Below are 13,432 nucleotides of genomic sequence, written 5' to 3'. Positions count from 1 at the left end.
AGTGTTTTGGTGGAACACTGAGTGCGAGCCCAGTGGCGTGCATATCCTTCTGTATATCTAATCAGGCCCCCACAAAACATGCTTTCACAGTTATTTATCTGCTTTCTGAAATACATTTCTACTCTATTTATTTATGTATGGAAATTGCTGCTGTCGCTGTGTGCAGCCCCAAAAGCTTATTCTCTTTAAATGTTAATTTTGTTGCACGCCGTTTTTCTCCTGGTACCAGCCGTTGCATTACTAGCCAATTTGCCAGAGTGTAGGTTCACAAGTGGGTGAACATCAAAGTGTATGCTGGTCTTCTTAAATAGCCAGGGTAATTTCATGCCATAATTGTAGATAAAGGCAAGAGAGCTGAAGAATTTCATGCTGCCTTATTTAACCATACATCCCACGATCTAGCTGAAAAATAAAACATAGATTTTTTCTTTCCTTATTCTACCCATAAATGCTAACGGGGCTTTAAATGTGAATATGCGAGTACAAGCAGTTTAGAAGTGAGCGTGTTTGCAACGTTATCCTGGATTTAAATACTCAGACTTGAGTACTTCATCCGCTTGGTTGTAGGGTTAACAGCAGTTGCAGTGCTGCCTAGTTTTTTGGGTTTTATTGTTTCCTTTTTCATGCACCACTTTTCTGTCACAGCTGATAAAATAGATCCCCAGGACTACTTTGCTCTTGGATGTCTGTCTCAGTTCTGTGTAACTCGGCACTGTTGTGTGTGCATGAACATAGTCATGTAACTGTGCAAGTAGGAATTCAAGCTTCGGGGAAGCTTCAAGTACATATATAAAAAGCATAAAACTCTTGCTAGTAAGTCAATGCATTTACTTTCTTTCCATCGTTATTAATACTAATTACTATGACTTCTCTCTTCTCTTTGCCCTTGCTTGCTTTTTTGAACTTGAGCAATTATTGGACAATTTTTGCTTGGCCTGGCAGATCTATAGTTCTTTTGTGCCAATGTTGCCTTGTATGTATATATTAATTAGTGGAGATACAATGCAAAGCTAGTTTTCTTCACAAATTTTATGTTTCTGCAGCATCAAACGTGGAAACCTTTGACTGCGAAGAAGTTGTGGTTTCTTTCAACCGGGAACTAATAAGATTTTTTTTTTTTCTTATCTTTTTACAGTCTGACAGCAATGCCAGCTTTCTCCGAGCTGCAAGAGCTGGCAATCTGGACAAAGTAGTGGAATACCTGAAAAGTGGAATAGACATTAACACATGTAATCAGGTAAGATATTTGAAGGGCAGAAGTTTGCAGCAGTGAACTCCAAAGACCTTCCCTCAGGTTTTTAAGGCTAGAATGTTTCATACAGATGTTTTGATTTATTCAAGATGTGTTTTCAGACTTGTTCATCAATGGCACCTATAGGAGGTGATAGTGCCTGAAAAATTTCTGTATTGCTTTTAGTAAAGCTGTATATAAGGCTTTGGGGGATCTTCTTGCAGATTTGGGTATATAAAGTAATGAAGTATCTGTATTCAAATCTTAAGTTATGCTTTGATAGACCAACCGTAATGGACTTGCTGTTGTGGAGTTCCAGTATTGTTTGAAACCAAGAGCACTAAATATAGCTGTATTCGTCAAAATACTCAAGCCATGATAAAATTTATGTTCTAGCTAAGAGAATTATTATATAGTATCCTTTGGATGCAGGTAAAAAAAATACAGTAAAATATGCCTTGATGTCGAGCTGAGAGTTCTCAGAATTTCTGCTGAGTTTCTTTGCAGAGGGTGGCTTTTCAGGTGTCACACTGCTACAGCTGTCTTCTGCCAAGTCCAGCCCACTCTCTCCAGCGCTTCTTGGTTTTGTATTGCTGTGACAGAATGCAATTGAACTTCCTATCCGAACAGTCGCTTCGTAAGGAAGGCTAAGCCTGATGTGCCCACTAGTCATTCAGTTTTTATTCCCATACTGATGGTCTGTCATTCTTCTATTTGTCTGAAAAACTGTCTGCCAATACTCATATTCTTTGCTCTCTTAGACATTGCTATTTATTAATTGCAACAAGGCATGGGTCTGCACATAATAGACACTTGCCGTTTTAATGAAAGACAATCCTTTCTCCGAAGAGCTTGTGTTCTAAATATGGCTTGAGAAGCAAGAGGTGCTACAACAGCTTGACAGATGAGCAGATGATGGCAGTGAGAAGGCTGTGACGATTAATAAATTTCGCAGCATGCCAGCTCTCAGTTTGTAGCTGTTTTGAAGGCATCCTTTCTGGTATCCTCACAGGTGTAGGGACAGTATAATCGAAAGTTCAAAATGTCTTATTGCAAGCATTTGTCTAAAGGACAGCGTAGGTCGGTAGTGTTGGCAGAGCCAAGGAAGAAGTTGAAAGCCCTATATAAAACCTGGTGTCCTTGTGCATAGCTGTGAAAATGTTGCTTTGGAATTTTGAAGTGAGGTGTGCTTGAAGGCGTAGGAAAAGAGAAGCTGATAGAGACAATATATTTCAAACAGCAGTTTGCAAGGATGGCTGTAGTAGGGTTTGAGTAGGTTTAAAAACTAAGTTGCAAAACGTTCTTTAATTACCTAACGAAGTTTCTTATAGAGATCATTTCTTTTCATATTCATTTATTTACTATTACACATTTACTGTTATGTTTAAGCTCCATAACACAAGGACATTTTTAGAGTCTGGCGTTTCTGTCATATCTAGAGCAAGGGTTCTATTCCAAGACTCTTTCTTATTGATCTTATGATAGCAATAACTTAAAAAAACCTTACAGATTTGAATTTTGAAAAAAAAGTAGAATTTTGGCTATTCTGAAAGAATTATCTGGGCCCTATTGCAATATGTTGGCATACATTTCTTTAGCATAAATAAACATGGTCTGTGTTTTCAGTTTTATGCTTGCTTTTCATTTTTTTTTTATTGCTTGGGTTGCTTATTAAAATAATGTGAATGCTGGGGGAATGGGATAGCAGTTCAGTAATTTATACCAAAAGGAGCAGATGTTAGCCAAATAAATTGATAAATTTGCACGTTATCTGTGGATTTTGTTAACATGCATTTTAATTCAGATCATTCAGTTAATGTTTTAGTAAACACATTTTAGAAACCAAATATGATTTGCATATACACAGTACTCTATACAGTACAAAAATTATTTTTTTTCTGTTTCCTGGTAAAAAGTATCATCTAAGTATCACTAAAATAACTTAAACACAGAAAAATGGTGGAAAGTATGTGCTGTAATGAAAAAGAGAAAGACAATTCTATTGTGAATCAAATCCCCCGTTATTCATACCACCTTTATGTTCTGATTTAATCAAGAACACTTGTTTTTTTGGCAGAGTATTTTTCACATGTATGACGTTTGGAGCTGCTCTGACCTTTAGGAAATGTGCGGAGATGGAATACACTGGTACTAGATAGTGGAAAAAATGAAGCTTTAGCTAAACCCAATGGAGTCAAAGATATTAATTTAGTGTTTGCATCGAGGAAACACCTATGTTGTCTTATCTCTTGTGATCACTATTCAGATTTTTAAGATAAGCCACCAGTATGGAAATGACTGGTAAATTGCTTTAAAAAAACCCTTTGTAATAGAATTACTAGGCAGGGCAGAAAGAGTAGCAGTAAGTTTTTCAAAAGTATTATTTTTGCATGTTTTTCTCTCTCTGATGTATTTGTGTTATTCTCTGCACTAGTTGCATTTTTTTCCTCTCTAGTGTATTTGTCCTTTTAATGTACGGAACAGCTCTGCACTTATTTATCCAGTCTGTTTTGCATTTCTGGTGCACCTTGGACTTCAGTGGTTTTGTTCTAATGAAGACTTGCTTGATTCTTTGGCTTTTTGAATTCTCAGCGTCTGTCTCGGCCTTCAGAAAAATTTGGAAGGAATTTTTTATGACTGTAGAGTCAGGGCATGACCTCAGGTATTTTCCGTGTCTTCTAAAACACTTCTTCATGCCAGGAGAGTTTTGAAGTTTGAAGGAAGCAGCAGGAGGGTGAGTGCTGCGCGGTGCCCCTCTCCTCCCACAGGAGCAGCTCCTGGAACCAGCAAGTAACTGTTCCAGCAGGAGAGAGATCGAAATCCAATTACAAAATGTACGCTCATGTTGTCGAGAGTGCGCTAGACAGTCTAAGCATTATAGGAGCTGCGTGTATCACTTTATTGCCCTGAAAGCAGTAGGGTTAGTTGGTTCATTTTCCTTAGCATTTAAGCACACCATCCCACCCGAAGCACCTGATCCCCAGTGACCCAAGGTGCGGAAGTCTGAGGTTTCCCATGCTATTTTTGAGAGATCTCAGCCTGTAAATAAACATTTGGTGAGTGGTATTTTTAGCTGACTAACTAACTTGGGTCGAAGCAGATAAAAGTCTTGTGGCTCAGTCGCGGCATCTCTAGTCAGATGATAATGAGCAATGCAATTCTATTAACCTTACATAGTTAGAAAGTAATAACTTTTTTATACTTTTTAAATAAACAGTTTCAGAAAACTGCAAATTTAAATGTTCTATGATAGTAGTCAATCTTCAATATAAAATGTTTTGCATAATGGTATTAAAATGTAGTTAACTTTGCTGCTTAAGGTATTACTTTCTCTTTCAGAAAAATTATTATGGCTGTAGAAGTACATTGTTATTACACTGTTAAAGTTTCTCCATTGATCTGATGTAATGTAGTATGATGTGGCTCTTTCATAGATCTGTTGCATAAATCTAATTACTTTTGCTTCATAGTCTAGAGACATAAGTTTGCAACACTTATTAAATTTGACAGTAGTAGTCAAGTAAGACTTAAAATAAATGTTTGCATCAGTCCTGCAAGATCTCTTGATGTTCTAGTGAAGCCAATGGCATTTCTTTGAATGGGGATTTGAATGCCAAGGCTGTATTGTGTCCAACTTTGTGCTAAAATCTGGCTTAGCCAGATTTGATCAAAATCACCACTAACTGGACAATGTGTATGAGTTTGCAAGGAGGAAGTAAAATTGCTTGAAAATTGCTGATAGACAACATCAAAATCAGTAAATTGTTCAAAAGAAATTTCACATAGCTCTGGTAACTAAGACCTTATGAGATGGACTAAAATTTCAGGGCACGATCTTAATTATGCCTTGAGGCTTCTATTTCTTTCATAGACTGCAGCATCAGGTTCTGCTTGTTTACAGCGCGGTTTATTCTGTTTGATCCCAACACTGGAAGAGCTGTGAAAAGGGAGAGTTCACCTGGAAAAGAGATGAAGATATTTGGGGAGAGTTTGGGAGCACAGGAAAAGGCTGGGAACTGTTCCTGACGTCGTTTGACTGTCCTATCTCGTAGCGAAGGTTCAGGGAAGGACTGCTATTAATGAAATACCTTTGGTGTGGCACCCCTTGCCTCCAATTATACACTCATATCCCTGCACGTAACTAATTTATAAGAAAAACTCCTGTGTTTAGGATGTATTTGGGAACATAGCAAATGTGTCTGTGTTGTTACATAGCTTATCTCCCCAGTTTCACTCCTGAATCCTGGTTTGCTAATCATCTATGCCATATGCGTATGTATGTATCTCAGGCTCCTTATAGTGTAAGCAGCTAGTTTGCTCCGAGCTGAAACTTGTGAGCAGTCAGGGGGATGGTTTAGTCCAGGGGCTGCTCGCTCTGGGCAGCAGGAAGGAGGGTGCACTAGGGCCTCATTTATTCCATGTAGTTTTCCAGTACTATTCTGGCAAACCCTGGTCAGGTTGTGCCCCATGATGAGCACAGATTAGTCATAGTATCATGCTAAAAGAATATCCTCTTCTTTGATAGCCTGTGGTGCAGAATTCATGTTTTTTCAGGTACTTTGACCTGATAGAAAATAGGCACATACACACACGCATACAGGCTGTATCTTTGGGGCCTGGTACACCACATGAGACCAGGAGGAGACCACAGGCAGGTGGTGCGTGGTGTGGGGTGGCTACGCTGTTCTAGGGAGAACTAGTGCGGACTGCATGGATGTGAGCTGTGCTGTACTGCGTGCACCTAGAGCGCAGGTGCACAGAAATACCCAGCCCCAGCATAGGAATGGAGGGTGTTTAGGACTAGAGCTTCATCATTACATTGTTTTCTCGTGATCTTTAGGTCCTGCATTCTTTAGAAAACCATTAACTACATGTTCAATTTTAAAGGTGCACTTAAATTCTGTTTAAGTATGTACCTAAGTGCAGTGATTTTCCTGAAATGAAGCTTTATGCCATCGAAATGTTATCTTTATACAGTGACTGAAACGTCCTGATACCACCAAGAAAGCCTCAGTAAAATGTCTTGTTCCTTTCCTGATAATTCCATGCTGACATTCAGACTAGAAAAAGTCTGAAGGTTCTTTTTTTTTTTTTTTTTTTTTTTTTTTTTACTTTAGAGACTGTTCAAGACTGTTCAGCTATGATTGATGGCAAAATGTCAAAACTAATTAAAAAACCCCATAATTGTGGCCACTTTATTTTTGTAAAAAAAAGAATAGAAGAATAAGAAATGAAATAATCTAAAATATTTTGAGGCATTATCTTCACTGCTGAAGAAAGGCTGCAGATGATTAAAGCAGTCATGTGTCAAGTGGAAGTTAGAGTATTCAAGTGAGAAATGTTCTGTTGCTGTCTGTGCCAAGGAATTAATGAAGAGCAGGAGAAAACCTGGGGCTTTCCATGCTCTGCTTATTGAAAGCATACAGAAAAAAAGATCTTGTCTTACTGGTTAGAAGAAAGTTTCCTTTAAAGAACTTACTGCGAAGAAAAAAATGTGTTATATGGGACAGAACTCGACAAACTTCAAGTTTGTCAAGTTCACACAATTAGGAGAGTGCAAGTTCTGATACTCGTATCTGAAAAGTACTTTTCATAAATATTTTCAAATAGACCCAGCAAATTTTAGTCTTGATAATAAACTGCAATATTCACAAGGAGGATCTTCCACCAGACAGAGCACAGTTAGTATGATAATCCCTTGGAAACATTTATTATTTTTTTTTCCTCAAAGTTCATATCCTCTCTCTTACTGTGTGAGGAATACTCTATGATTAGGGTTGCTGCAGAGTCATCTTCTGTAGGATGCTCCTCTTTCATAAGAGCATCTTAAAAATATCATACAAAGCAGGGACTTCTTTTTCCAATGACGTTTTATAGATGAAATCTGAATCAGATAAACGAAAACTTCAGAACAGACACTGCTTAATTTCTCGGCTGCTTGAAACAGAGTTGCTCCTGGATGGTACAACACCACCAACTTTCACATTCTGTGATTTTGTCCTGTTGTCAGTATCAAAGCAGATTTATACTGGCACATATTAGGGTAAAAAAAAAAAAAAAAAAAGGTTGACCAGTGTGCAAAAAGAATCCCACATCAACGTGATTTAATAAAATTACTAATTTTACCTGATGTCTAGGCTGAGTTAACTCAGGAATTTTCTAGATTATATGGAATATTTTGAGCTTTTGGCAAATAGTACAAAGCAGAAAATGCTGAAGTAGCCCTTTCAGATCTATGAATAATATTAATGTCTAGTCTGAATTGTCTCAGTCCCTGGAAAACAGGGAAAACTCTTCTGTATGTATTAGATAATCTGTTTTCCTGAAGACATTGACTACTCTCTGGCACTGGGACTCTACAAGTACAAAGAAGAACGGTGACAGGCATCTGACATAGAGCTACGGAGCACAATTTGTTAACCTTCATTGTTCCTTTAAGCATGTATAGTCATTTCAGCTTCTTGTATTTTGGTTTCATATTAAATTCCTCACAGAGCTGCCTAAAGTGAGTTCAGTTGGCAACCCTCAGATTGCTGTGATTACTGGTGTCCTGTGATTTTTATTAGGAGTGGGAGGGTAGGAAACAGGGAATGAAGCATGGCAGCTCTTTCTGCAACCTGGGGAGTCTTCCTTCCTTCAGGGGAATTGAGTGGGGTAGCTATGTGGTTGTGCCCTAGCTGCCTAGCAGGGAAAGCACAGGAAATATGTTTTATTTTAGAGTGAGCAATCTCTGTACTTTTTCAGAAATGAAACCTTGTATATGCATTTTTATTTTTTCAGCAAAATGCCGTTTCAGAACGGGACCCAAATAGAAGATATTTTGGAAGCTGTCTTAGAACTGTTTGGCTTTTGCTTTCGTTTTGTTAGTTTTGTTATAATGTGGTTGGTGTCCTTGTTGCTTGAGTTACAGTGAGATGTAAGACCATCTACTAATTACTGCCTGATTTGGTCCAAATGGAAAGCAGCTAACACTCCCACTCTTGTGTGGCAAAGGCAAGAGTAACTAGAAACTCAGGCATTTGGAAAGTGTTGCACTCCAGCTTCCATCGGAGTCAGTACAGTTACAAGTGTTGAGACTCTTTTAGCACAAAGAAAAGAAGCGGATTAACTCTATTGATCTACATTTTTGCTTCCAAATGTCCTCAAAGATCTTAAGTCCTTAATGAATACCTTCAAACTAAAATAAACTTCAAAGAATTAAAAATATTAACAAAATCATTCTATTTCACAGAAATAATGAGGTTTTTGTGTAAAGGTCAATATATACCCTTAGTTCAATTCAATGCATGAAGAAGTTCAATTCACTTGCATGAAGAAGTTTTTCTCACTTCTTTCAAATACTTTCCTTTCCCCACCTATGCATTTCCTGTATTGTTTTATACTTCTCAGTAACTCTCATCAGCAGAAGATGACTAAAGCTTCTAGGGCTGACAGGTGTCCATCTATACCTGTCACAGCTAAGCGCAGACAGGAGTGTGAAAAAGCTCGTGGTGTGCTCATATTGCAACTTTTGTCTGCAGTTTGTCACTGGAGCTACAGTAATGCTGAACATCTGCTTGGGCTGTATTTTGTCAAGCTTTTTTAAGCTGGCATAAGTCAGCACTGCTACAGAAGAAGTGATCCTGGCCTTGCTCTAGCCTCTTGGTCACGCCATCCATGCAGTACTGTCTCCTGTGTTGGCAGAAGCATTTGCGTAGCCTCGTACTGAACTCTTCAGGGACCTAATCTGCAGGAAACCCTGGCTGAAGGGTGGCTGGGGATAGAAAATAGTTGAGGAGGGGTCAGTAGAAGCCAAACTGTTTCTTCTGGTGGCAGTGCAGCCTTCTCCGACTTAGTGTCCTTGGAATGGTAGATTGAGCTGATACTCTGCCAAGAGATTGCCTTTCTGTGGGGTCGCGGTTTGCTTTGGCATGACAGGGGAAGGCAGGACCAGTATAAGCCACTGAAGCTGTTCGAGGTAACAGCAGCCTGAGTGGTGGGCCGGAAGGAATAAATGGCTTAGTAGCATTCACAATGTGCTAGGCAGTGGCTTAAGGAACTTGTAGTCTGTAAGGATGCAGTTCTGCATTTAATTCAAAGGCAAATGTGCCTTGGACCTCCTTGGGTAATTTTCAGACATCAGTAATGAGACTTTGTGCCAATCTTACGAGAAAAGCGATTGAAATTGGAAAAGGTTTGTGATTTCTAGGACTTTACAAGAAATTTGTGTGCTTTTCTGGTATAGTGAAAGTATGTAGGTAGATATGTATGTATGTAGATAGTATAGGAAGTGCTGTGAGCAGTAGTGGTATGTGTGTTCTAGCAATCCATGGGATGTGAAGTGCTGAAACCGCTAGCTCAGTAGCCCAGGAGAAAAAGAACTGAGGAAATAGGTCTCTGCAGGAAACACTTGAACAACTAAGCTTATAAGGCTGTTGAGTGTGTTAGAATTGCAAGCGAGCCTCTTAGAGAAACATTATGGTATATGCGTGCTTTGTGAGGAACAGCAGTCCAAATGCTGTATGTTTTTACTTAGCAGAAAATTAATCTCCCCCCCACCCATAACTTCTTGGTAGAGGGATGTGAGAGAGAAGGGAAGCATCAGAAACTGTTGTCGCTCTAATATACAAGAGTTCAATTGGCAGGACTGGGGGAGTTGGCACTGATTTCATCTGAACCTCCATCATCATATGTAGCAGGAATCAGCCTGGTGGGTTGGGAAATAATTGCAGCTTTCTGAACACGGAGTAGCAAAGCTTGCTTTAAGGCTGCACTTGTGCTGGCCCTGAACATTTAAAGTACAATGCTTGCATTTGCTATTTCACTTTAAAAGATAAGAGAAAATATGTATAGTTACAATATTTGAATGTGTATAGTAAGAGTTGCATTTAGGCTGTAATTTCTTTTAGTAATTCTTTTTACTGAACCTCTGTATTAATTTTGCATATATTTTAATGAATTTGATAAAAATCCCATATCATAAAAAAATCACCAAATCTATGCTGCATATTAGCTTCTTCTGTTTAATGGGGTGTCATTAGATACATATTTTAAAGCCGTAAGTACAAATATTTTAAGAGGTTGCTACTGTTCTAGCCCTGAGACAAGCCTTGCTTTCCTCATATTCTGCCACATGCTAGACTAAAAAAAAAGCTTGTTCTTCAGGTGTGTGTGTGTGTGCACACACAATTTATGTAGGGACATTGCACTTTGCAGGCATGCTGTCCTCCTCACATCCAATATTTCAGTTTTGTGCTGTTGCCTGTGGACTTCTGTGTGCTCAAAAAGAGTGAAAAACGTTAATACACTTTGCAGAAATACATCAGTTGTGTACAACCATAGGGAATTAAAACTTACTGTTCATACTCTCTTAGAGAAAGTGCTGATGACTGATCTAGGAGATTAGATATGTGAATAGTTCTTTCTTCTCAAACAAGGAGAAAGCTGTGTTTTTCCTCACAAAATACTATTTCAAAACTTTGAACCACTCTAGGTAGTAATTATGGTCATGTAATATGCAGCAGAGATTGAGAAACAAGATTAGAGCTGGCTGGGATGTTGCAGAAATCTCCCTGACATGTACAGCGTTACACATCATGATGAATATGGCCAACCTCACCACATGATTTTGGCTAAAAATGGGTTTTGGATCAGGAGCATGGCTCTGCTGCCCGCCCTGGGTTCTGCAGCTCCGCGGTGGGAGGGCGCCCCTAGGAGAGGAAGAATCTGGTTACTGCTGCTTCACCTGCGTAACGGACTTTGAAACCACATTTCTCATTGGCATTTCCTAGCTTCCAGGCTGCTTAGAGTATTTTCTTTTGGCACCATGTGAATATATCCTTCCTTCAGTTTCTTTGCTTTTCTCGGAGTTGCACTGCTGATTTTGACCACAAAGTATATCTGTGTTGCTTACATAAATGCAGAATTAAATGGAGTTACTTCAGAAATGAATTTGGATTGCTGTGTCTGTAGCCATTGGACCTACTCCCATTAAATGTCTCCTGCGAAGTGCTAAGTGCTTTAAAATCCACTGGGAATTGCAAGCTTGAACTGCCTATGAGGACGGACAAACAAAAGGCCAGAAAGCTGCTTGTTCATTACATAATTCAAGTGACTGTGAACTGCTTAGAGACTAGTAAAATGATAAAAATTATGCAGTGCTAAGCTTGGTGCTTTTATATATATGTGTGTATATATATGTGTGTGTGTGTGTATATGTATATATCACACACACACACATTCAGATACCTGAGCATTATTTATGATGCTTGCAATATGGCAAAACAGCAGAATGCCTGAGGGCACTGGCAGTATCTGTTGCTGTCACTTGCCTGAAGTACTGTGAAAAATACCGTGGGATTGTGAAAAATAGGTTGGCAATTCAGTTACAATGGAGTGTCATTTTCTGTTTTACCTTCAGTGGAATAGGGATAAAAAGAAGAGGAAGATGCACAATTTCTATGACTGGAATTTATAAGATAAAGTGTCCTATTCCATTTAATGGGAAAAGGATTTGGCTGTCTAATTTCTTCATCTTTTTTTTTTTTTTTTTTTTCATTTTTTGAAAATCCTAGCTCATTTTTCATTATTTCTTTTTCCTTTAAGAAAGAGGTTACAAAAACTCAAAGTTTAGTGGAGACTTGTTCATCAGAAACCATTTACGTTTGTATTAAGTCAGTAGTTGTTATAACCACTTTATGGATGGTTTACAAACTATTCATGATCAACAAATAGTTTGCTCTACTTGTGCTAGTGGTCTTCTGGTTGATATTAGCTGTCCCAGAAGAAAGGAAAAGAGTCTAGGCTTCACATCACCCTAATTCACTAGACATGTCCTGTGTAAATTTGGCTAAGTCCTATGATTTTTCTATGATGATAATATGTCACTAGGGTAGATGAGATTACAGTAAATAGAAGTTAGCTATGCACACAAATCTTGAAATAATGGCTTCATGGTGATATCCGTGATAGCCTGGGGAAGTGCGAAACCATCAAAAAGGAAGAAATTTCTTATGGTTATTTGCTTGTTGCAGAATACAGTTTGTTTTGATGTCTTTGTTGCTATGAGAAAAATGTTATCGGAGAAGCTTTGTCACGCAGTGCCTTGGCTCAACTAGCAAAGTCCAAAATATCTGACTTATTTAGACAGAGAGCTAACATGTAATAGTAACCCAGCTACTAATCTTCTTATACCAGGGTGAGGTGGGAATGCGTATCTTCAGAACTGATATTTGTAACTGATATGGCCCTTGTGCTTACAGAATGGACTCAATGCTCTGCACCTGGCTGCTAAAGAAGGGCATGTGGGACTGGTACAAGAATTATTGGAAAGAGGGTCAGCTGTGGATTCTGCCACTAAGGTAATTTATGCTTATCGCTAAGTTTATGCACGAAAGAAAAAGTGAAATAAATGGGAGAAATTTAGAAAAAAAGAAGTACAAATAAGATAATAAGATAAATACACCTTTGGTATTTAAAATGTTACTTCTATTATGGTCTGTGAGCCTATGTCATTTGCTGAGGCTCATCGGTAGTAAACTAAAAGGGAAAGATTATTGTTTATGCAATCTGTTCACAGGGAGAGCGTTAAAAAGTTTTAGCAATGCCAAATATTTCATTGTTTCCAGTGACAGTTCCTAATTACAGCAAGGCTGAATATAGCTCAAAATAGTAGACTTATTTCAAATCTGCAAAAATAGATAAGTGATTGTATCCTGCCCAGAGCCCTTTCACTTACGGACCCAATGGAAAAAACCTGAAGGGTGATACGTTTTGCCTGCCGCTATTCCAAACACAGGCACACACAAGGGTGTCTGAAACATTCAATCAGCATGTCACTTGTCCCATTGCTGGCAGAGTCTTTGTGATGGGCTAGCTTTGTCGGCTTGACCTATGTCTAGTGTCTTTGCCCAGCCCATGGTGGGACTGGGGAAATGGAGGTTGCAGTCAGCCCCAGCAGTTCCTCCTTTTAGTCCTGGCGTTGGTGGCTGCTGCTCTGTTCTCTAGGCAGCCTGGCTGGGCCCAGCCTTTGTGTTCGGTTCCCACCTCTCTGTTCTGTGGGGCCAGATGTCTGGGATCTCCCTCCAGGTTAACGCTTGGCCCTCAGCTCAACGAGCTTCTTGCTCCACTTGTGGTTTCTTTTACTAATGGGAAAATGAGGTTTTCCCCTTCGAAAATATCTTTAATTCACCCCACAGTGAAGCTTTTCATAGAACCACCAGC

At 38.9% G+C, this 13,432-nt stretch overlaps 1 protein-coding gene across 30 annotated transcripts in view; it reads left to right on the top strand.

Annotated features, from left to right (window-relative positions):
• The window catches only part of ANK2 (ankyrin 2), a 335,054-nt gene that overhangs the window by 184,198 nt on the left and 137,424 nt on the right, over positions 1-13,432 (top strand). For all 30 annotated transcript variants that reach the window (XM_062574110.1, XM_062574102.1, XM_062574111.1 and 27 more), the window contains 2 exons: positions 1,136-1,237; positions 12,472-12,570. In XM_062574110.1, the coding sequence (XP_062430094.1) occupies positions 1,136-1,237; positions 12,472-12,570 (201 nt within the window). The remainder of the gene's footprint in view (positions 1-1,135; positions 1,238-12,471; positions 12,571-13,432) is intronic.

The sequence above is a fragment of the Rhea pennata genome, chromosome 4 (genome assembly GCF_028389875.1).
Source record: "Rhea pennata isolate bPtePen1 chromosome 4, bPtePen1.pri, whole genome shotgun sequence".
NCBI classification, from domain to species: domain Eukaryota; kingdom Metazoa; phylum Chordata; class Aves; order Rheiformes; family Rheidae; genus Rhea; species Rhea pennata.
This window is presented reverse-complemented; position numbering and strand designations above follow the sequence as displayed.